Source organism: Syngnathus scovelli, chromosome 15 (genome assembly GCF_024217435.2).
Source record: "Syngnathus scovelli strain Florida chromosome 15, RoL_Ssco_1.2, whole genome shotgun sequence".
Classification (NCBI taxonomy): domain Eukaryota; kingdom Metazoa; phylum Chordata; class Actinopteri; order Syngnathiformes; family Syngnathidae; genus Syngnathus; species Syngnathus scovelli.
Window position 1 is genome coordinate 9,156,476 of NC_090861.1, and position 25,006 is coordinate 9,181,481.

General features: G+C 48.4%; 1 protein-coding gene and 1 long non-coding RNA gene across 10 annotated transcripts in view; one reads left to right on the forward strand and one right to left on the reverse strand.

Annotated features, from left to right (window-relative positions):
- Window positions 1-25,006, reverse strand: part of LOC137840947 (uncharacterized) — a 200,073-nt gene that overhangs the window by 65,747 nt on the left and 109,320 nt on the right. The gene's annotated exons all lie outside the window — the stretch shown is intronic.
- On the forward strand, window positions 10,384-24,857 carry LOC125982497 (serine/threonine-protein kinase TAO1-B). 9 transcript variants are annotated; one of them, XR_007486405.2, is made up of 22 exons: window positions 10,390-12,405; window positions 12,514-12,787; window positions 12,896-12,967; window positions 13,131-13,232; window positions 13,439-13,484; window positions 13,584-13,680; window positions 13,759-13,872; window positions 14,172-14,263; window positions 14,332-14,425; window positions 14,612-14,693; window positions 14,950-15,117; window positions 15,277-15,474; window positions 15,731-15,895; window positions 18,953-19,189; window positions 19,780-19,908; window positions 20,160-20,243; window positions 20,663-20,782; window positions 20,993-21,232; window positions 21,337-21,549; window positions 21,917-22,099; window positions 22,308-24,224; window positions 24,315-24,857. XR_007486405.2 is itself a non-coding variant. In XM_049743145.2 (22 exons), the coding sequence occupies exons 3-22, from the start codon at window positions 12,656-12,658 to the stop codon at window positions 22,785-22,787; spliced, it is 3,048 nt and encodes a 1,015-aa protein (XP_049599102.1). In that variant the 5' UTR covers window positions 10,390-11,952; window positions 12,047-12,405; window positions 12,514-12,655; the 3' UTR covers window positions 22,788-24,857. The 9 variants fall into 9 exon arrangements, 8 of the variants coding, with proteins under 8 accessions (XP_049599107.1, XP_049599102.1, XP_049599101.1 ...); XM_049743145.2 differs by having other exon boundaries at window positions 10,390-11,952; window positions 12,047-12,405; window positions 22,308-24,857; XM_049743144.2 differs by having other exon boundaries at window positions 10,390-11,451; window positions 11,813-12,405; window positions 22,308-24,857.

Genomic DNA, 25,006 nt, shown 5'->3' on the forward strand with positions numbered 1-25,006 from the left:
GGAGGAGTTTGGCAAGGCCACGGAGAATGACTTCCGGACGGCTTCGAGGAAATTCTGGTCCACCATCCGGCGTCTCAGGAGGGGCAAGCAGTGCACCGTCAACACTGTTTACAGTGGGGATGGCGTGCTGCTGACCTCGACTCGGGACGTCGTGAGTCGGTGGGGAGAATAGTTCGAAGACCTCCTCAATTCCACCTACACGCCTTCCAAGGCCCCGGGGGTGGATGAGATCCGCCCGGAGTTCTTAAAGGCTCTGGATGTTGTGGGGCTGTCATGGCTGACACGCCTCTACAACATTGCGTGGACATCGGGGACGGTGCCTCTGGATTGGCAGACTGGGGTGGTGGTTCCCCTCTTTAAGAAGGGGGACCGGAGGGTGTGTTCCAATTACAGGGGAATCACACTCCTCAGCCTCCCTGGTAAGGTCTATTCAGGGATGCTGGAGAGGAGGGTCCGTCGTTCCCAGTGAGGGTTGGACTCCGCCAAGGCTGCCCTTTGTCACCGATTCTGTTCATAATTTTTATGGACAGAATTTCTAGGCGCAGCCGAGGCGTTGAGGGGGTCCGGTTTAGGGACCTCAGCATCACGTCTCTACTTTTTGTAGACGACGTGGTGCTGTTGGCTTCTTCAGGCCGTGATCTCCAGCTCTCACTGGAGCGGTTCGCAGCCGAGTGTGAAGCGGTCGGGATGAGGGTCAGCACCTCCAAATCCGAGTCCATGGTCCTCGGTCGGAAAAGGGTGGAATGCCCTCTCCGAATCGGGGATGAGATCCTGCCCCAAGTGGAGGAGTTCAAGTATCTTGGGGTTTTGTTCATGAGTGAGGGCAGGATGGAGCACAAGATCGACAGGCGGATCGGTGCAGCGTCGGCAGTAATGCGGACTCTGTGCCGGTCCGTCGTGGTGAAGAGAGAGCTGAGCCAAAAGGCAAAGCTCTCGATTTACCGGTCAATCTATGCTCCTACCCTCACCTATGGTCACGAGCTATGGGTTGTGACCGAAAGAACGAGATCCAGGATACAAGCAGCCTAAATGAGTTTCCTCTGCAGGGTGTCCGGGCTCTCCCTTAGAGATAAAGTGAGAAGCTTGGTCATCCGGGAGAGACTCGGAGTAGAGCCGCTACTCCTCCACGTTGAGAGGAGCCAGATGAGGTGGCTCGGGCATCTTATCAGGATGCCTCCTGGACGCCTCCCTGGGGAGGTGTTCCGGGCATGTCCCACCGGTAGGAGACCCCGGGGACGACCCAGGACGCGCTGGAGAGACTGTCTCTCGGCTGGCCTGGGAACGGCTTGGGATCCCCTGGGATGAGCTGGATGAAGTAAGCGCCACGGCCGGAAACCAAGACTAAATGACCGTGACCTTCAATCCCTCAGATGGCACTGCCTTAAAAAACGAATTGAGTGTGTAAAGGATATTACCAAATGGGCTCAGGAAAACTTCAGAAAACCACTGTCAGTAAATACAGTTCGTCACAACATCAGTAAGTGCGAGTTAAAACTCTACCATGCAAAGCAAAAGCCGTTTATGAACAACATCCAGAAACGCCGCTGGGTACTCTGGGCCCGAGCTCATGTAAAATGGTCTGATGCACAATGGAAAAGTGTTTTGTGGTCTGATGAGTCCACTTTTCAAATTGTTTTTAGAAACACTGGACGTTGTGTCCTCCGGACCAAAGAGGAAGCGGACCATCCGGTCTGTTATCAACGCAAAGTTCAAAAGCCAGCATCTGTGATGGTATGGCGCTGCGTTAGTTCCCATGGCATAGGTGACTTACATTTCTGTGAAGGCAACACAAATGCTGAAAAGTACATACAGATTTTGGAGCAACATATGCTGCCATCCAAGCGACGTCTTTTTCATGGACGCCACTGCTTATTTCAGCAAGATAATGCCAAGCCACATTCTGCATGTGTTACAACAGCGTGGCTTCGAAGTAAAAGAGTCGAGGGTTTTGCAGTCCAGACCTGTCTCCCATTGAAAATGTGTGGCGCATTATGAAGCGTAAAATACGACAGGGAAGACCCCGGACTGTTGAACAACTGAAGCGGTTCATCAAGCAAGAATAGGAAAGAATTCCACATAAGAAGCTAAGAGAATTAGTCTCCTCTCTTCCAAAACGTTTATTGAGTGTTATTAAAAGGAAAGGTGATGTAACAAAGTGGTAAACATGCCCTTTCCCAACTTCTACCGCACGTGTTGCAGCCATGAAATTCTAAGTTAATTATTATTTGAAAATTTAAATAAAGTTTATGAGTTTGCGCATTAAATATGTTGTCTTTGTATAGAGCAGGGGTCACCAACACGGTGCCCGCGGGCACCAGGTCGCCCGTGATGACCGCATGAGTCGCCCGCAGGACTGTTCCAAAATTAGCTCAAATAGCGGCACTTGTCAGTGAGCTGCATCTATTTATTTTACAATCAAACCTCGGTTTTCGAACGTCCTGGTTCATGAACAAATCGGAATTCTAACAAAAAATTAGAGATTTTTTTGCTTCGGTTGTCCAACAGAATTCGGAGGTCGAACCTCGCGAAAGGAGCCGGGAGGACCTGAGAAAACGCGACCGCGCGGCCCGGATGCCGACTGACTCCGTTGTTATTGTATTTTCATTACTTTGAGGATTGTATTAACCCCTAATCATGCCTCCAAAGAAAGCAAGTGGGAGCAGTAAAGCCATCCTAAAACACAAAGACGCTCATAAAGCAATGCAACAGTGAGCGCCCGGCGCGCTACGGTTGCGCGATCGGACCAAATTAAGCTCCCTGCGCACCGAGGTCCACTTAAATTTTGGAAAGTACATCAGGACTTTAAGAATATTTTCTAAATTCTAGCGGCGGCTCTGTCACAATAATGCGACCGGCGCGGTGCAGTTGCGCGGTGGGCGACGCGCTACGGTTGGGCGTTCGGCGGTGCGCTGCAGTTGCGCGATCGGACAAATATGCGCAAATGAAAAATGCTTAAAAAAGGCGGGGTTTTTTTTTTTTGTCTTGAAATGGATTTAAAAAAATTCTATTATTTGTAATGGGAAAAATAGATTCGGAATTCGACCGATTCGCTTCTCGAACCGCCTTCTGAAACGGATTGTGGTCAAAAACCAAGGTTTGACTGTATTTTTGCTATTCTTGTTAAAATCACACTGCAAATTCTGTTATTTCAGAAGTGTATGTCAAACTGGTAGCCCTTTGCCTTAATCAGTACCCAGGAAGTAGCTCTCAGTTTCCGAAAGGTTGGTGACCCCTGGGCTAAACGATAGGTATGCTAACGTGACAAACACAAACAAAGAGCTGAGAACGGGCCTGATGTAACATATAGAGTGATTAAGGACAATTATTACATGAATAACATGTTTATAAAACCATCGGTGTCACTCCAATTCATTAAATCCATCGATCATTCGATACGATAGCAACAGGCTAAACGATAGGTATGCTAACGTGACAAACACAAATGAGGAGCTGAGAACGGGCCTGACGTAACATATAGAGTGATTTAGGACAACCATTACATAAATAACATATTTATAAAACCATCGGTGTCACTCCAATTCATTAAATCCATCGATCGTTCTTTGTCAACAATGGCTGCACGCGGCTGAGGGCGCTTGCACTTCAAAATATTCCACAGGCTCATATAATGATAGATAAACTATATTTCAAATAACTATAATATAAGCAATAATATTATCAAACCATCCGTGCACTTTAAATCCATTAAATCCATCGATCAAATTCCTCGTCCTTTGTCAACATCGCCGCGCGTGCGCCCTGACGTCAGCCTCGTCTTTATTCCACAGATCTAGTATATAACTATATTGTAGCGTTAACAAAGTACAAGGATAGACGTGGGTTTGGTAAACGGCTCTTTATTCCACAAAACAAACTTCCAAGCGTGTGGCGGCGTGTACTTCCAGACACGAGAGCTCCATGGCAGAGGACCGGGCATGCGTAATGGCCATGTCCGAGCCCCGCGCACCGTTCGCGGACAGCCACTCAGCCGAGCGTCGGCCCCCGACTCAGTAGAGACCGGGCGTGCATAAAAGCCATAAAAGTTTTTCAAAGCTTCTATGTCACTCCAAATCCTTAATTCCTTCAAACTCTTTGTCCTCCGTGTCACTTAGAAATGATCACCGCAAATGATGCCGGTATGACGTGGGTCGCGCCGCGCGGTGCCACTGACGTCACTTGAAATAGTAATCCATTGGTACATCACGGTTCTCCAAACTTTCTTTCTGCTGCTCGATTACTGTTTTCAGCTGCATATTTTACACCTTGAAGTTTGTAACTTGCAAAATATGACTTTCTTTTTGGTGCCATTTTTCTTAAGCCCACCCAGTTGATGAGTCACGGCCAACGGTGAAATTTAAAGCGCCCTCATCCAGTTTCGTCTGAAAATATAATTTTTTTCAGATGTAGTTTTTTGTTTTGTTTATTTGGTTGTTTTATCAAAGACAAAGTCTGCTTTATTGTCGATTTTTTTTTTCATATACCAAGACACACAAAGAGATTGAAATTACGTTCCCACTATCCCTCGGTGAGATAGTACACATATGCATACAAGCAACACAAAAAAAACACAAGAAAGCATAGACAATGAATAAATAAGAGTGTTGAATAAATGATAAATAAACAAATAATAATAATAAATATAAGAGGAGCAAACAGACAGTGGACTTGGATATGGTGCTTTAAAGTGTTAATTGCTTTATTTGATGTTTTCTCTATTTTTTATGTTTTAAATATGTTCAAGATAAAGATATAAAAGCATGTTAAGTGATCAACTATACTAAAAATAACATGGGAAGTGGTCAACTATACTTTTAAGTGATGTCTTAATGATCAAGTAAAAATTTGTGGAAAAAAAACATATATAAGTCGCTCCTGAGTATAAGTCGCCCCCCCACCCAAACTATGAAAAAAAACGCGACTTATAGTCCGGAATTTACGGTATTCACCGTATGTATCTTAACTTCATGCACAACTTATTTGATCTGAACGACAGTCTCCTCTTAAATTTCCTCTTTCAATTTGCAGCATTTCGACTTATAGTAACAGGTATTCTGCTTACCTTATCGGTGATGAGCTCAGGGTTGAGGAGACGTCGTACCAGCTCAACGTTGTGCGCTTATTCCAAACGGTTCGCCGACCGGGAGACAGTGTCCCTGACACTGTCCGGTGTCTTGGCTAAAGACCACGAGTTGTCAATTACCCTTCTCTTGACATCACGTCCGCGGTCACCAAGAAATTGTTAGGTTAAGGATTCTAGTTATTGATCTGACTCCAAATTGCGATCAACACTTAACACATAAATTGCTATGTCCTAATCCACACACTGGCGCACCTAACAATTTTGCGAGTTCGTTCTGTCAAAGAGAAGATCAGTAGATCAATCAGACCAAATTTACCAATTGTTTATTCCTGACAAAGCGCACTAATACAGGCCTGGGTCCCGGGTCCCTCACACTAAAACTCGTGCGTTTTTGTGACCACCAAAAGACGACACATTCTTCCGGGTTGCCCAGTTTTAAAGAAACACAATATGAATATTAAAGCATGCAAAATATTGTGAGATGATTGGTCGATGGCCATCTCCTCCCCGTGTCGGCGTTATCGCTGAGGTCAGGTGGTTGGATTTCCCCGCGAAGCCGGGCAACATAGACGTGCTGTTGTTCTCGTTCCTCAACGACCTTGAGATGTTCTCGTCCGGTACTCCCTGTCTGGGCCTATACACAACACTTCAACGAAAACAAGTTCATGCAGTTTGCCTGCACATATATATACACACACACACACAAACACACACACACACATACATACAGTGGAGCCTCGGTTTTCGAACGCCCCGATTCTCGAACAAATCGGTATTCCAACAAAAAGTCGCGATTTTTTTGCTTCGGATGTCGGACGAAATTCGGTTGTCGAACCTCGCGAGATGAGCCGAGAGGACCCGCAAGCCAACTGACTCCGTTCGTTATTACGTTCTCGTTACTCTGAGGATTGCATCAACTCTAATCATGCCTCCAAAGGAAGCAAGTGGGAGCAGTCAAGCCATCCTAAAACACAAAGACGCTCCTAAAGCAATGCGACACTGAGCGCCCGGCGCGCTGCGGTTGCGCGATCGGACGAAATTAAGCTCCCTGCGCACTTAGGCTCATTTAAATTTTGGAAAGTACAGTAGGACTTTAAAAATATTTTCAAAATTTTAGTGACCGCTCTGTCACAATAACGCGACCAGCGCGATGCAGTTGCGCGGTCGGCGGCGCGCAACGGTTGCGCTACAGTTGAGCGATCGGACAAAATTAAGCTCCCTGCGCACTGATGTCCACTTAAATTTTGGAAAGTACAGCAGGACTATAAAAATATTTTCTAAATTTCAGCGACGGCTGTCACAATAATGCGACCAGCGCGGTGCAGTTGTGCGGTCGGCGACGCGCTGCGGTTGCGCGTTCGGCGGTGCGCTGCAGTTGCGCGTTTGGACAAAAATGCGGAAATGAAAAAATGCTTAAAAAAAGGCTTCTTTTTTTTTTTTATGGCTTGGAACGGATTCCCCCCCCCCCCCCCCCCCCTTATATTTAAAAAAAAAAAAAAAACAACTTTTCCTCACCCCCCGTGGGTGGTCTCTTTTTCCCTTCAAGCTCGGGTCCTCTACCAGAGGCCTGGGAGCTTGAGGGTTCTACGCAGTATCTTTGCTGTTCTTAGTACTGCACTTTTCTGGACTGAGATGTCAGATGTTTTTCCTGGGATCTGTTTCAGCCACTCCTCCAGTTTGGGGGTTACTGCCCCTAGTGCTCCAATGACCACAGGTACCACTGAAGTCTTAACTCTCCAGGTCTTCTCCAGCTCTTCTCTGAGCCCTTGATATTTCTCAAGTTTCTCATGTTCCTTTTTCCTAATGTTACCATCATTTGGGATGGCTATGTCAACCACAACGGCTTTCCTCTGCTCTTTGTCCACCACCACAATGTCCGGTTGGTTCGCCATTACCATTCAGTCTGTCTGGATCTGGAAGTCCCAGAGGATCTTGGCTTGGTCATTCTCTACCACCTTTGGAGGTGTTTCCCACTTGGATCTTGGGACTTCCAGTCCATACTCTGCACAGATGTTCCTGTACACTATTCCAGCTACTTGGTTATGGCGCTCCATGTATGCTTTACCTGCCAGCATCTTACACCCTGCAGTTATGTGCTGGATTGTCTCAGGACCTTCTTTGCACAATCTACACCTGGGGTCTTGTCTGGTGTGGTAGATTTGGGCCTCTATTGCTCTGGTGCTCAAGGCCTGTTCTTGTGCAGCCAGGATCAGTGCCTCTGTGCTGTCCTTCAGACCAGCTCTTTCTAGCCATTGGTAGGATTTCTGGATATCAGCTACTTCAGCTATGTTTCGGTGGTACATCCCATGTAGGGGCTTGTCCTCCCATGATGGTCCCTCCAGCACCTCATCTTCCTTTGATGCCCATTGTCTGAGACACTCACTGAGCACGTCATCCGTTGGGGCCTTATCCCTGATGTACTTATGGATCTTGGATGTTTCATCTTGGATCGTGGCTCTCACACTCGCTAGTCCTCGGCCTCCTTCTTTACGGCTAGTGTACAGTCTCAGGGTGCTGGACTTGGGATGGAACCCTCCATGCATGGTTAGGAGCTTCCGTGTCTTGATATCTGTGGTCTGTATATCTTCCTTTGGCCACCGTATGATTCCTGCAGGGTACCTGATTACTGGTAGGGCGTAGCTGTTAATGGCTAGGGACTTGTTCTTGCCATTGAGCTGACTTCTTAGGACTTGCCTTACTCGATGGAGGTATTTGGCTGTGGCTGCTTTCCTTGTTTCCTCGTCAAGGTTGCCATTTGCCTGTGGAATTCCAAGGTATTTGTAGCTGTCCTCAATGTCTGCTATTGTTCCTTCTGGGAGTGAGACCCCCTCTGTGTGGATTACCTTTCCTCTTTTAGTCACCATGCGGCCACATTTCTCAAGTCCGAATGACATTCCGATGTCAGAGCTGTAGATCCTGGTAGTGTGGATCAGGGAGTCAATGTCCCGCTCGTTCTTAGCGTACAGCTTTATGTCATCCATATAGAGGAGGTGGCTGATGGTGGCCCCATTCCTGAGTTGGTATCCATAGCCCGTCTTGTTGATTATTTGGCTGAGGGGGTTCAGTCCTATACAGAACAGCATTGGGGACAGAGCGTCTCCTTGGTATATACCACATTTGATGGTCACGTGTGCAAGTGGCTTGCCATTGGCTTCAAGTGTGGTTTTCCACTGTTTCATCGAGTTGGCGATGAAGGTTCTCAGAGTCCCATTGATGTTGTACAGCCTCAAGCATTCAGTGATCCAAGTATGTGGCATTGAGTCATATGCTTTCTTGTAATCAATCCAGGCAGTGCTCAGGTTGGTACGTCTAGTTCTGCAGTCTTGGGTGACTGTTCTATCCACCAGGAGTTGATGTTTTGCTCCTCTGGTATTTTTACCAATCCCTTTCTGAGCAGTGCTCATGTATTGATCCATGTGCCTGCTGATCTTATCTGATATTATGCCCGACATCAGCTTCCATGTTGTGGAGAGGCAGGTGATTGGCCGGTAGTTGGATGGGACTGTACCCTTTGATGGATCCTTCTGGATCAGGATCGTACGCCCTTGGGTTAGCCATTCAGGGTGAGTCCCATCCCTTAGCAGCTGGTTCATTTGTGCTGCCAGGCGCTCATGGAGAGTTGTAAGTTTCTTGAGCCAGTAGCTGTGGATCATGTCAGGGCCTGGTGCTGTCCAGTTTTTCATTCCTGAGACTCTTCTCTGGATGTCTGCCACTGTGATGGTTACTGGGTTCTGTTCAGGGAGCTTGCTGTGGTCCTTTCTCAGAGCCACCAGCCACTGTGCATCCTTCTTATGTGATGCCTCCCGCTCCCATATATCCTTCCAGTACTGTTCAGTTTCCAGCCTTGGTGGGTCTGCTCTGCTATTGTTCCCCTGCCACTGAGCGTACACTTTTGCTGGTTTTGTTGTGAACAACCTGTTTATTCGTCTGGCTTCATTCTCTCTTGTGTACCTCTTTAGGCGGCTGGCCAAGGCTTGGAGTCTTTGTTTGGCAGTTTCGAGTGCTTCAGGTATGGGCATATGGCTGTATTTTTTGGGAACTTGCTTTTTCATTGCACCTTTCTGGGCCTCTGTCATTTGGCTCACTTCTCTCCGTGCTATCTTGATTTTGGCCTCCAGCCTTCTCTTCCATGGTGGGCACTGTTGTGGTCGCATATGGTCATTCTTCTTGTCGCCAAGCATTTCTAGGATCACTGCTGCTGAGGTGTATATCAGCTCATTGGTTTCAGTGATGGTAGCCGTAGAAATTGTTGTCAATGCTGCATTCACATCTTCTAGGAGACTTTCTGAGGGTACTTCACTTAGCCTCTGCAGTGTGTATCTAGGTTCCCGAGCATTCATTCTCACCATGATCTTGTTCTTCAGGTCAGTTGCTGCCTCGTTCAGCTTGATTGTGCTTATTGGGGTTTCGTACCCAACCTCTGGGCTTTTACATGGATTTAACTCGTCTCTGACCTGGTGCTCTGGTTGGCCTTCGCTATGGCATTTGTGTTGTATCTCATCAATCTCGAGGTGTGATAGCAGGTGCCGTTTATGGATATTGGAACATTGAGCTACTAGTTGCTTGGCCGATAGTGTTGACTGTGGGTATTGAAGTTGCCATTGTTCCCGCATTCTCCGCATGTAACCCCTCTTGCTCGGGTTGCTAGAGTAGTAGCATTCCAACAGATTCTTATTCTCGCATCTCGCGCATTTGTGTCTTGTTCCAGTAGCCCATTTTTCATCAGGGTGCTCTGGTTCCCCAGCACCTGACGCAGACCTTGTTTGTCCGGGCGACGACTGAGCCGGCATGTCTTTCGTTTCTTGTACTCTCATTATCTCTGAGGTAGGCGGTATCGTTAAGGGTTTTGCCTAAGGACCCACACTGACACACTGTGCCCCTGCCGGGAATCGAACCCGGGTCTTCCGTTTGTAAGTCATGTCACTTACTGATTGAGCTAGTCAGCCGTATTGGTGCCATGACCCGGATGGCATATATATATATATATATATATATATATATATATATATATATATATATATATATATAAATAAAGTAAATACTATGAGTGACACCATTCTGCGTTTGTATTTTTTATTTTTATTAACTCCTAACAAAACTATTTACTATGATGTTTTAAAACAACATTCCTTTTTAGAAAAATAAATATAAAATGTAAGACCGGACCACACTCCGCCTACCCAGAAGGCATAAGGGCGGAGTGTGAGCAGGGGCGGAGTGTGATTTAGCAGGCTGTGGGAGTGATACTCTTCTGCGTTCTGCAATCAGACTCACTTGGCGGCAGCAGGCACGAGCACTAACTTCCACCACCAGTGCCCTCATGACAACAGGGAACCGGCGGCGGCCAATCGGCGCGCAGCATGACGCCCAAGCGCTCCGATTGGTCCGCCGAGTTGCTGGACTGTTCCTGTTACACATGATGAAATATTAGATTGCTGTAAATTGGAACAGATCCCTAAGCCTTTCATATATTTTGATGAACTTATTTAATGAGGAGAAACTCATACGTGGACTTGAAAAGCTCATTTAAAACCCTAAGCTTGCCTTGAAATACTAAGTACAAACACTAACTTTGGTTACAAACCCTACCTTAAAACCAACCCTCCCCACCCCAATTTCACTTGTGCGTTTTCTTTTCCCTGCTAGGTGGGTTTGGATCAATGGGCCTGTCTAGGCATTTTAGATCCTCTTAACCCCAAAGGGCAAAATAAATTGACTTGACCCTAGCTACAATCTTTGAAACCCTTACCCAACCTTGTGTTGAAACCCTGACCTTACTCACAAACCCTACTCTATATCTCCGTCAGATTTGACACCGGCAGAGATCAAAATGCCGGAGCTGTCCCTGTGTGTAAATACAATCGACTTGAGGTACTTTTGATGTGTGACAATGTCCTTTGTGCTCCCTGGCCAATCTTCCCCTGCCTCCTTTCCTCGCCTCCTTCTTCCTATGTCTGTTTCTGCCGTGTCGGTCCGCTTGTCCTCTCGCGATTTTGTCATTCACAACATTGCCTGTCGGTGGCAGCAGGCAGGCCCGAGTCGTCGCCTTTCACAACCGTTGCGATGCCGCCGCCGAGCTAGCGTGAGTCCACGGAGTATCGACGCGACCCATCCCGGCTGCCCGACAGACAGCCCCCGGCACCACCACCAAAATGCCAGGCCTTTCGCTCCCTAGTCGGGAAGACTTGATCTCCAGTTGCCCGCTGCCGCGCTAGCTGGCCGTCGGCTAGCGCTCCAAGCTCGGATTCCCTGGAAGGACGCTGGCTCGTCTCGTCTCAGTCGTCGTCGCCCAGGGGTGGCCGAGCTTCTCCGAGCTCTGGCGGCGCCTCCCACTTGTCTTCGCCAAGCTGCGGAGATTCACCTTCCGCCAGGTGGGTCTCGCACGACCAGCAGTTAGCACGGACGCTAAGCGGCTAGGCTAGCCGGACAAGCCAAAGTTGCTGTCGCTCACGACTTCGCCAATGACAGCATTCCAAACGAGTCCCAGCGCCGTTTACGTGACATTTCAGATTCCTTTGCGCGACAGTCTGCGTAACACATCGATGCGCGCGGGGGCAAAATGCGGCCATTGGGATTGTTGTGCTAACGGCTACGTTAACCTGCCGAGCGTTCGGCGGCGGCGGGAGGGAGACGGAGCGCGCCACTCCTTCGACGCTGCCGCACAACGCTCAGCATCATCACGATTGTGTGTGTGGGGGCGCGCGCGCGCGCCTTGTGCTTATTCATCCACAGGTAAACCTTCTCTAGTCCCTTTTATCCGGTGAGCAAGTAGCCCCGTGTCCTCTTCGGGCTGGACAAGCACAATGACCCTTTTTCATGGTTAAATGTCAACAGCTGAGTGCTTTGGATCGCCGCTGTTGCGATTCCATTTGGTTTGTGAAGCGCTCGATGCCAGCACAAGTCGTCCGTCTGTCTCAACCGCATGGCTTAAGGATTTTTTCCTCTCCCGGGTTTTGACCAATACAGAGAAAAACAGCAATAGATATGTTTCTGAATATCCCCCCCAAATGCTGGTGAGGCTCAACTGGGCCTTTGCAACTTTCTGACAAGGCTAGTCCCGTTGTAGCGTCATCCCTGCTACCTGTACTGAGAAGACCCTTGGAGAACGATCATCTCATACCTGCTCACACGACGAAGGAAAGACGGAATCGAAAACTGCACGGAGCATGACCCTTCATCGAGACACTGGCAGCGCGCAGTGACTCTGGGCCAACTCTTAAACGTGCTTCTGACTTAGTCTGAGACTGTGGAAACGGTCAGGTTGGACTAAGCCTGGCACTGGAGCGTAGACAAGGAAAAAGACGGAGACGAAACGCAAGCGAGAGGTGCTGATATGTCGGCCATCCTGATTAAGTGCTAGTGCCGCATCCATGGGAGAGATTTTGATGGGTTTGCTTGTTTTTGCCTTCCTTTTGCCTTCCTTGTCCTGGCAGGCGTCCACGCGCGTGTCCATGCGTCTCCTCCGATGAGCGCGGAGCCGCTCGGGCGTAGCTCAGCAGCCTCAGCGTCCCGCGGGGTCCTCGCGGGAGGCGCCCCACCAGCCCTCTAGCCATCCGGCCGGCCACTACGCTTGTCATGCCATCGTCGGCACGAGCGGGGAGCCTGAAGGACCCCGATGTGGCCGAGCTCTTCTTCAAGGAAGATCCTGAGAAACTCTTCTCGGACCTGCGTGAGATCGGCCATGGCAGCTTCGGCGCCGTCTACTTTGTACGTTCGACTGAGTTTTGCCCGTAATCTGTGTGCGCGCCCGCTTCTAGAAAGTGAATGTGCTAATGATGAAGTCACCTGTCTGTCGTTGCGGATGCGACCGAGCAGGCGCACGACGTGCGCACCAATGAGGTGGTGGCCATCAAAAAGATGTCGTACAGCGGGAAGCAGTCCAACGAGGTGAACCTGCATGCTGAGTGTCTTTGAGCCCTTCTTCTGTTTTGACTGCTCTTGAAGTGCTGTCCAGTGCCATGCTCAAACCCTCATGGGTTCCATTTTGCCGTTTGATAAATTTTTGCCACACGCAGGTATTCTTTCACCTTCTCCTTTGTTGTGTCCCCAGAAGTGGCAGGACATCATCAAAGAAGTGAAGTTCCTCCGGAGGATCCGACACCCCAACAGCATTGAGTACAAAGGATGTTACCTGCGCGAGCACACCGCCTGGGTTGGTCTTGGCTGTCAAATGTGAAAAACACGTTTGCTTTGAAGGACGTCGAGGTGCTCAAGAACTCAAATGGACTGTATTCATTTAATTTCATTTTGCTTAAGAAGCAACAAATGGGCGTCAAAGCAAATGTGAACAATGTTCAACCATGGCCTTGCCGGTGCTTATGTGGCGCTTACATATGTGCGTACATGTGTGTCGCACAGCTGGTGATGGAGTATTGCCTGGGCTCGGCCTCGGACCTCCTGGAAGGTGAGCTTGCACCTCGAGCTCCTCATTGTTGACCGCAGGGATAGGCGGGAGGAAAGATGCTCAATGAGCTGAGCCTGCTTGATTGCTTGTGTCTTACAGTGCACAAGAAGCCTCTGCAGGAAGTGGAGATTGCTGCCATTACGCACGGCGCCCTGCAGGGGCTGGCCTACCTGCACTCGCACAATATGATCCACAGGTGGCGCCCCACCCTCTGCGCACCCGCCAAGCCCGCCCACCTGCCACCTTAACACTTTTTGTTCGTCTGGTGCGGCAGGGATGTGAAGGCGGGAAACATCTTGCTGACGGAGCCGGGACAGGTCAAACTGGCTGACTTTGGCTCCGCCTCCATCGCCTCGCCCGCCAACTCCTTTGTGGGGACGCCCTACTGGTTAGTGCACCGCTAATGAAGCGGTCACCACTTGAATGCCACTTTGACATTTTCTTTGGATGGCTTCTCAACTTCCGGTATGATAAGTTTCACATCTGCATTGGGCAAAACAAAAGAACGCGATTCTTTCCGATTCAGGTCGCTTGCGTGTTGTTCTATTTTTCAAATCTACGAGCTGCCTGAGAAAACAGACAGCCATAGCCCGGAGCTGAGCGTCGTGAACATCCACAACAGCAACGAGAACAAATGGCATTTCAAAGCGTACGATTTAGATCCTTTGTCTTTTTTGTCCCCTTCAGGATGGCGCCCGAGGTGATCCTGGCCATGGACGAGGGCCAGTACGACGGCAAGGTGGACGTTTGGTCTTTGGGCATCACCTGCATTGAACTCGGTAATGTCTCTGGACAGTCCAAATCGCAAAAGTCTGAGAATGAGAATACCAAATCATTGTTGTTGCAGCGGAGAGGAAGCCGCCCTTGTTCAACATGAACGCAATGAGTGCCTTGTACCACATCGCGCAGAATGAAAGCCCCGCGCTTCAGTCCAGCGAATGGTGAGCACGCACGCACGTATGTTTTTCTTTCAAAAGAAACGATCGGCAGGTGACGCACCACCGCATAAAAGCGCATCTTATCGCCTCAGCTTGCGAGCATATTTACATTTTGATTTTCAATGGCACGTTTTTGCAACGATGATTCCTGCAGCGGCTCACGAGTGAGCCCTTGTATTGCCCTCGCAGGAGCGATTATTTCCGCAACTTTGTTGACTCTTGCCTTCAGAAGATCCCGCAGGACCGACCGCACTCGGACGACATGCTGGGCGTAAGAACGCACACACGCTCGCTCGCTTGCTCTTTTCACACATTTTGCGACTTCATTTGCATTAACAATGTGCTGTACGTCCAAGTCAAGCAACGACATGACAAATGTCCCATTTGCATTTTTTAGAGTGTATTTTTTTCTTGGTGTTACGTACAATGAGGACAATTATTGTCCCGTCACCGTGAAAGGAAGACAAGCAAATTGACACGTTGACCACGGGAAAGCCGACACTGCTTGTTTTGCCATCGGCCCGCAGCACGCGTTCCTGCAGCGCGAGCGTCCTGACTCGGTCCTGACCGAACTGATCGTGAGAACCAAGGACGCTGTGCGAGAGCTGGACAACCTGCAGTACCGCAAGATGAAGAAGATCCTCCTGCCGGAGGCCCACAACGGACCGGCTCCGGAAGTGCCCGACCCAGACGAGGTAGGGACAAGATAGACGTCGACTGCGACCTTGAGTATTTGGCGCACGGTTGCCCCCGCTAGCTCGCTGCTAACACGCGATGCAAAACGAACTGAGGAAAGTTCCAAGAAGGTCTTCTGGTACTGCAGGTTTTGCTTGTGCGTTTGTCTCCCGCTTCAGGAGCCGGAGGCAAGCGGTGGGCGCGCTGGCACGGTGAACAGCATAGGCAGCAATCAGTCCATCCCCAGCATGTCCATCAGCGCCAGCTCGCAGAGCAGCTCCGTCAACAGCCTCAACGACAGCAGCCGCAGTGAGCTGGACCTTATGGACGGCGACCGCACAGTCATGTCCAACAGCTCCGTCATTCACCTCAAACCCGTAAGCAAAGCTCGTCACCGTCTTAAAATGAAAAAATCCGAAACAGAATTTGAGTCAAAGTGCAAAAGAGAAGAGTTGTTTTGTTGTTGTTTTTGCAAATGAAAGTGTGTTTTTTGCCCAAGTTCTTGCCCAAGGACTAGCACAAACTCTGCTAAAATGCATGAAAATAAGGAATAGCAATTTTTGCAAGGTGCCCCAAAAGGCCAGCTTTGCGCCGAATCACGTATTTTGCTTGTAAGTTGTGGTGTGTTGTCAGCAGGAAGAGGAAGCTTTCTCTGGGGATCAGGCTGCAGGCAGTCAACCTTCGGAACCTCAGGCAGCAACTGCAGTGGCAATCACGGGAGCGGCTGCAATGGCGGCGCCTCCCAGGAAGCATCAGCGCAACCGCGAACACTTTGCCACCATCCGCACCGCTTCCCTAGTAAGAAACCTCAAGTTTGACAAGACAACGTGTGGGTGCCAACATTGATATCAATGATTAATTATTTTACCTGAATTGCATCATTTGTGATTACTGTATTTTCATGACCATAAGGCGCACATAAAAGCCTTTAATTTTCTCAAAAAACAAAGGTGCGCCTTTTAATAAGGTGTGCCTTTTGTGTGGACCAAATTCAAAAATCTGTAAAGTTGTTTTGTGTGGCTTCTGTAATATACAGGCGTAATAGGAAGACCCAATGAACCAATTAGAGGTTTGTTTTACGTACATAAATCGGGACAAAAAAAAACAATCAGAGGACTAGATGTAACACGTAGAGTACATACGTACAATACTATTGTTTGTTTGTAAAGTTGTTTTATGTGGCTTCCGCCACACAGAGACGTAATATACAGACACCCGATGAACCAATCAGAGGACGTTACATTTTACGTTGATCGGGCCAGTAACCCAATCAGACGACTGGATGTAACACATAGGGGAGTACGTACCTCCGCCGCCATTGGTAGAGAAATACTATCGTTTGAGCAAAGTACATACCTCTGCCGCCATTGATAAATAAATACTACCGTTTTTGCAAATCTGTAAAGTTGTTTTGTGTGGCTTCTGCTACACAAAGACGTAATATACAGGGACCCGATGAACCAATCAGAGGACACTACGTTTTACGTAGTTTGGGGCGGTAGACCAATCAGGACTGGACGTGACACGTAGAGGAATACGTACCTTCGCCACCATCGGTAAATAATACCATCGTCCGTGCAAAGTACGTACCTCCGTCACCATTGATAAATACTGCCGTTTGTGCAAGTCTGTAAAGTTGTTTTGTGTGGCTTCCGCCACACAGAGACGTAATAAACAGGCATAATATGTAGACCCGATGAACCAATCAGAGGACATTACGTTTTATGTAGATTGGGGCGGTAAACCAATCAGAGGACTTACGTAACACGTAGAGTGCGTACCTCCGCTGCCATTGATAAATAAATACAATCGTTTGTGCAAAGAAAATAGCATTAGGACCCTCTAAAATAGCACAGACAAAGAGACATGCTTACGAGGCACAATTCAAGCTTCCTGGAAATTCGGGATCATTGCCGAAAAGCAACGTGACAATGACGAGGGAAATTGGCACGTCAGATTGCGAACTTCCCCAACTGTTTAATTTGGATGCAGAAGATGACGACTTGGACGGATTTGTGTATGAATAATGTGAGTACAGTAGAGTACATGGTTAAACAGTAGAATATAGTACAACCGAACTCACTTTCTTGCTCACGTGATGTTTTTTTTTTTTGTTTACCATAAATCATGGCATGCATGCGCCCTATAATGCGGTGCGTCCTATGTGTGGATTAAATACAAAATAGACCCCGTAATTTAGTCTGCGCCTTTTAACCCGAAGCGCCTTATGGTCGTGAAAATACGGTACATATACGTCCAAAAAGGTTTATTACCTTTTTGGACATATGAAATAAAAACAAAAATGTATACCGTATTTGCCGGTGTATTGGTCGACCTTTTTCGATCCAAAATCGACCGAAAAAAATCCACCTCGATTTATACACCGAGTCATAAAATTTAACTTCGTATTCATCGCTTCAAATGTGATGGTAACCAAGGCCGTTTCTCATGCATCTCATTGTGCGTTGCACTTAGAAAATTTGAACCGGGCGGCGTGCGCGGCCCACTGGAAGTCGAATGAGGCTCAGCGATCTCCTCCGCGGTGCTTATAAACAGCCGATCCGCTCGGCGGGGGCTATTTTCGGCCACTCGGCGCGTGCGCACGGCCTCCCGGATGTGCCGGGCGGCGTGCGCGAGTGCGCGGCCCGCTGGAAGTCGAATGAGGCTCAGCGATCTCCTCCGCGGTGCTTATAAACAGCCGATCCGCTCGGCGGGGGCTATTTTCGGCCACTCGGCGCATGCGCACGGCCTCCCGGATGTGCCGGGCGGCGTGCGCGAGTGCGCGGCCCGCTGAAAGTCGAATGAGGCTCAGCGATCTCCTCCGCGGTGCTTATAAACAGCCGATCCGCTCGGCGGGGGCTATTTTCGGCCACTTGGCGCGTGCGCACGGCCTCCCGGATGTGCTGGGCGGGTGCGCGAGCTCGCCGGCCGCTGGAAGTCGAATGAGGCTCCGCGATCTCCTCCGCGGTGCTTATAAACAGCCGATCTGCTCGGCGGGGGCTATTTTCGGCCACTTGGCGCGTGCGCACGGCCTCCCGGATGTGCCGGGCGGGTGCGCGAGCTCGCCGGCCGCTGGAAGTCGAATGAGGCTCCGCGATCTCCTCCGCGGTGCTTATAAAGTGCCGATCCGCTCGGTGCCGGGCGGCGTGCGCGAGCTCGCCGGCCGCTGGAAGTCGAATGAGGCTCCGCGATCTCCTCCGCGGTGCTTATAAACAGCCGCATGCGCACGGCCTCCCGGAATTTGAACACATTTCGTCAATAAATTTCGCATATTGAATTTTGAAGTTTAATATAATGCAACAATTGAGCTCGACTTATACAAAGGATATATCATAAAATCGTAAATTTCCGTCGAATTTTAGGGGGTCGGCTTATACACCGAGTCGACCTGTACACCGGCAAATACGGTAAATTATTTTACCAATGTGGTTCATGTTTACTCTTATTTCAATAGAGAAAATGCTCAATGAAATAATTCCCATTATTTACAATAAATTAATCAAGCAAGGATTTAGACCAAATAAATGTATGTGAAATTATTGATATTTTAATTAAAAAAATGTGATGTGAAAATGTGAAATTGCTGCAAATGTTTTTTCTTTTGTTTACAATTTATCAATCAATTTAATCAAACCAAATGCTTGACTGATATTGTTTTGTTTGATGTAGGACAAAGTATGCACCCATTTCAACAAATTCGTTTTGGGAAATATTGATTGTATTTTGCAAAATTGTGTATTTTATGAGGACTTTTTGTGTATCCCTAACAAAAGTAACACTCACTGAATTTTGAGGATGCACTATCATGTCAATGCATCTCTCTGTGGCTGTCTCTCTCGATTCGCCCCGGTCTAGGTGACGCGCGAGATGCAGGAGCATGAGCAGGACTCGGAACTGCGTGAGCAGATGTCGGGTTATAAGCGCATGCGGCGGCAGCACCAGAAGCACCTGATGGCGCTGGAGAACAAGCTGAAAGGCGAGATGGACGAGCACAGGCTGCGTCTGGACAAAGAGCTCGAGGGCCAGAGGAGCAACTTTACCCAGGAGATGGACAAGTTGGTGAAGAAGCACCATGCCTCCCTCGACAAGGATGTAAGAACACACGCTCATTTAATCCGAAGGGACGTGTTGGAAAGAAGTCAAACGGGACAAAGTCACTTTTGGATATACTGTGCTGCAGTGACGTGCAGTGAGGTTCATGACTGGGGAGGTACTGACATAGGCAGCCGTGTGATTACGCAATCCTCAGAGGAGGCTAGACAGGACATTGGCTCCTCCGAGCGAATCGTCTTCGGTTTTAAAATAACTATAAAAATTTTGTGATTTTGGTTCAAAATGATACAAAATTATTGAAATTAAAAGGAAAATGACTATAATAAAAACAATTGAATTTGTTTTTCCCCTTTTCATGACGGCGTAGTCTCCCTTGCCTCCTCTGACCGCACGTCCCTGCTGTGCCAGCATTTCTAGACTGGAAACATTTTCTTTTGTGTGTGTGTGTGTGTGTGTGTGTGTGTGTGTGTGTGTGTGTGTGTGTGTGTGTGTGTGTGTGTGTGTGTGTGTGTGTGTGTGTGTGTGTGTGTGTGTGTGTGTGTGTGTGTGTGTGTGTGTGTGTGTGTGTGTGTGTGTGTGTGTGTGTGTGTGAGAGAGACAATCTGCCAATGTCAACTACTGTGTTACAGCTGAAGACTTTCGCCAACGACGAGAAGAAGTTCCAGCAGCATATTCAGGTGCAGCAGAAGAAGGAGCTCAGCAGCTTCCTGGAGTCGCAGAAGCGGCAGTACAAACTCCGCAAAGAACAGCTCAAGGAGGTTCAAAATGGCCATCTGCTCCTCTTTCTTGGTGGGGGGGTAAAAATCCCTGAATGATTGCAAATGCACCAACTATGTTTGCAATCATTCACTCACTCCTTCCCTACTCCCTCTGCCTCTTCTTTATCCGCTCTTTCACGCTCACTTTTTCTCCTCTCACTCTTCATCTTTCCCTCTGCTCTCTTTCTTTCCCTGTCTATTTTGCTCACTGCCTCTCTCTTACGCCCCCTCCCTCTCTCTTTCTTCCTCAGGAACTGAGCGAGAATCAGTCAACTCCCAAGAAGGAAAAGCAGGAGTGGTTGACCAAGCAGAAGGAGAATATCCAGCATTTCCAGGTCACATTGCAAATTTTCTGCTCATCAATTTAGTCATTCTTCCTTCTCTTATGTTCTCTGATGCTTCTGTTTTTTTTTTCTCATGCTCTTATGGGTGAGAGTAATTGTTCTGATAATCCTTCGGCTTGTTGTCCTGGAATTTCTTTGAACGGTTCTTCTAGTGGTTTTGCTATAAACAGATCTTGTGCCTTTATTGGGTTTTCTTGTGAAGGATCCTCCCACTGTTATAATAGAGCTCTATCGTCACACTTGAATTAGTTATTCTAATGCTTCTTCTGATGATGCTTGTGTTGGTTCTTCTATATGTGCGTCAATTCTCTGATCTTCTGATCCCGCTGCTACTTCTTCTTTTGGTTCTGATGCTCCTGTTGTGTCTTTGGATCTTTATGGTAATATTTGTTGTGCTGTGTCCACTCGAGGCTGAGGAGGAAGCCAACCTGCTGAGGAGGCAGAGACAGTACATGAAGCTGGAATGCCGCCGCTTCAAGCGCAGAATCCTAATCGCCCGGCACAACGTAGAGCAGGACCTTGCAAGAGAGGTTGGACACACATTTATAGCACACTCGACATATCCCGCGCGCAATGTATCTTGACTTCCCATTTGGTGATCGGGGAGAATGGACAGTTGCAAAGGCTGTATTGTTACTGTGTTTACAACCATTCGCTCATTCCTGACTTCACCATCACCACATAGAGATTTTCAGTGGACATTGTAGGCCCGCTCCATAAAAAAAATGCTTGTCTTCTAGGAACTGAACAAGCGTCAGACACAAAAGGACCTGGAGCACGCCATGCTCCTGCGGCATCACGAGTCCATGCAGGAGCTGGAGTTTCGGCACTTGGCCACCATCCAAAAGGCTCGCGCCGAGCTCATCCGCACGCAGCACCAGACGGAGCTCACCAACCAGCTGGAGTACAACAAGAGGAGGGAACGAGAGCTCCGTCGCAAGCACTTTATGGAAGTCCGGCAGCAGCCTAAGAGCCTCAAGGTTGACGTGCATAAACACAGGCGTACGCATTACATTGCCTGTAAAATTTGCAAAAACACCAAACAGTTGCCTGAATTTGTGTTTGTGTCTGTACGCGTGTGAAGTCTAAGGAGCTCCAAATCAAGAAGCAATTCCAGGAGACTTGCAAGACTCAAACCCGTCAGTACAAAGCTCTGCGCAACCATCTTCTGGAGAGCACGCCCAAGTGTGAGCACAAGGCGGTCCTAAAGCGGCTGAAGGAGGAACAGACACGCAAGTTAGCCATCCTGGCCGAGCAGTACGACCACTCCATCAACGACATGCTTTCCACGCAGGCTGTAAGTTCCTCACCCGGAGCACCAACCCCGACCCCGAGTTCATCATCTTGAAACATGACAAAACACATTATCCCCACAATTAGAGACGCAGTGGAAGGAACATTGATTTGCCAGTTGAACTGGTTCCCCGTCCAAGCTACTAACTCCTTTTGCTTGTCTATCAAATTAAATGAACTGAAATGCTACTAAAGCGCTTTTTGAAGGATGTTTTCCAGCACCCCCAAAAACACTTTTGATATTATGTATGTGAACGCAAAAAGCAGCACACCTTTCTCTTTCTTACTCTGACTTATTAACCGGACAGTTCTAGTCTACCAGTGATCGCAAGCGATTGAACGTGTGGTGGTTTTCCGTTTGTGTGTGGCAGCTGCGTCTGGACGAGGCTCAGGAGGGCGAGTGTCAGGTTCTGCGCATGCAGCTGCAACAGGAACTGGAACTGCTCAATGCTTACCAGAGCAAAATCAAAATGCAGACGGATGCTCAGCATGACAAAGAGAGACGAGACCTGGAGCAGAGAGTCAGCCTCAGGAGGGCACTCCTGGAGCAGAAGGTGAGAATCCAAGCTGGTATCCTTCGTTACAACATCCAGATGCCCTTTGCTGTTCTTCCATGAATTGATTCAGCTCTAGACTCGATTACATAAAAATCACATTACCCCCTCTAAAAAAAGTTGTAGTTTTATGAAGAAAAAAAATCCTCAATTCCCCACAGCCAACTCCCAGTTTTAGCCCCTGGTGTATGGGTTTTTGTGTCCTCAGATTGAGGAGGAGATGCTGTCTCTTCAGAACGAGCGTTTGGAGCGTATCCGTTCTCTCCTGGAGCGTCAGGCCCGGGATATTGAAGCCTTTGACTCTGAGTCCATGAGGCTGGGCTTCAGCAACATGGTCCTTGCCAACGTGGCTTCGGACTCGCAGGACGGCTGGGGAGGGGGTGCCGGTGCGCCGGGGGGCGGCTACTGGCCTGCCGGAGGAAGTAGCGGAGGGGGCGGCAGCAGCCACCACCAGCAGGGCAGCTCCCAACAGGCCTGGGGCCAGCCCTCCATGGCCGGGGCACCGCCCCCCTGGAGCCTCCATCACCCGCCGGGCGGAGGCCAGAGGGCAAGTGGAGGCGTGGGGGCCGGGGGGGTGAGGAACAGCCCACAGGCCCTGAGGAGGACATTGTCAGGGGGCAGGAGCGAACAGAGCATGAGCAGAAGCGCTAGCATCGCCTCCAACGCCTCGCACCTCTCCTATACCTAACGCACCCGCATGCACCATGATGACATCAAGGTCAACATAGGGTTCCCAGGAAATTGAGGAAACACAAAAGCTGCATCGCCACCCAGCATGGCCGAAGCTCCTTCCAGTTAGCATCACACTAACTGAAGCCAAGAAAGCTCATAGTGATATGGCAGCCTCTTGCTAGCATTGTGTTTGTGGCAAAAGTTTGAAAACCTAGCTGTTTTTCAAAACCCGCTACTTCTCTTTTGAATCCTTAAGATGCAGGTCAGCCCATAGCCCTATGCCGTGTGTCATGTCTACCATTTTAGCAACATGCTAAAGCTATGTTAGTGCCATGATTCCCATGTTTGATGCTACTGTCTTACTAGTGTTCTCTGATCTGTCATGTATGTATATCAAGGTGGCATCACCACCACACTAGAATCTCCCTGGCATCCGTCGCGTCCTCGTTGCCATTTCAGTGACACACACGACTGTCACGTTAACCTCATTCTGGCTTCACGCTAGTTTATTTTCGGCGTCATATTCTTCTCAGCGTCATACTAGCGTCATATTCGTGTCCTGTCTGATATGTAGCGCCATGCTACACATATACTTTATCAGTGTGGTGCCAAGGTCGTGTCTGTGGTGTGCTAATCCCATGTTGCCATCACAGTCGTGTCAAGTCTACCATCTGAGTGTCAGGCTAGTGTCATGTTAGCGTCATACTAGTTTCCCAGTAGTGTCATAGTGGTCCAGTCTCCCATCTTGGCATCATATGGTCGGTCTCCTGCTCGCGTCATATTAGTGGCAAAAAATCCGGCTTGATTGTAGAAGTGGGACTTGCCAAGCTAATGGCTTAAAGTGGTGTTGTTCCGATGTCAGCTGTTGACTTTCTACTCAATCCTGCGCCTGCCTCGTTGAGCGCAACATGCTAAGAACATGTTGGTTGTACATGTTTAGAGGAGATCTCCTGGATTTTTGTGTGCAAAAGAGCTCCCAAGTGTCTCCACAACAAATTCATCACATAGTTTGTGCACTTAGGCCGCAGAAATGCTCACTATTATGGCTCAGCATCGTCAGCATATTTTGCAACAGAAATATTACTTTTATGTTGCGTATTGTCACATAAAAGCTTCAAAACTACATTTCGCTTAAAAAATGCTTGTCTTTGCAATGAAGGTGTCTATCATGAAGCAGTAATTTTACCACAAAATTGCCTCTCCCGGCTCATGTCTCAGAAATACCATGCTGAAAACACATTGCCACAGAATAGCTGTGATTTTTGCTACAAAAAAGGCTGACAAAATAGTGCTAACTTTTTCACCAGGCAGGATGCTGGGTGTTTGGCTGCTATGCTTCTGATACTTTACTAGCTGCCTACCTCCTTATCTTCCTAGTTTCCTTTCCTTACTACTTGCTATCCTCACTCCCTGGCTTCCGACCCTCCAAATTTGGTTCCTTTCTACCATCTTGGTAAGCCTCCTTCCAGCCTTCCTACCATCCTACCTTCTGACTTCCCTACCATTCTAACCTCCTACCTTTGTTGCATTTGACATTCCCTAGATTCCTATCTTCTTCCCTTCCCAGCCTCTGACCCTACTAGCATCCTTCCGAGCTTCCCTAGAGTAATGTCCGGCCGGCTCTGCGTCACCGTCCTCTCCCACCCCACCCAACAACAAATACAAGACAAAACTCATCTGCTGCTTCCGCCTATCAATCAAAGTGTAAATATGTACATGAAGAGTATTGTAGAGTGGCTACGTCCCATCGTACGATGTACGAGAGCGTATGGTCAAACGTGTTCATATTGTCAGTGGTGTCAAACGTTTCATGGGAAATTTAACGTCCCCGCTGTGGGCAATCGGAGCCTCTGCTGTGGCCAATCGGAGCCTCTGCTGTGGCCACGGCCCCGGTGGTGGGCGGAGTCAAGCCTGTACAGTCTGTCAGTATTATTTGCTGTCGGTGGAAACGAAAAATAGGAAGGGAGACGTTATTGCTCGCGGTGAGCATGTGAAAAGATAAATTTTATGAGTTGCTTTGTTTTTGTTGGACGGGGGCTACTGGAGAAAGATTAACATGTAATAAAGTAATCTTTTTATTTCTGGGTCTTCGTCGTTAGTCTTCAGTAACTTTCCACTGTTGATCAAACCAAGTTGTAAGAATATGAAGGGCTGCTGCTAACGATTATTTTAATAATCAATCAGTTATGTCAAAGGACGTATCGGAGGTTTTCTTTTTTTAAACAGAGTTGAGGT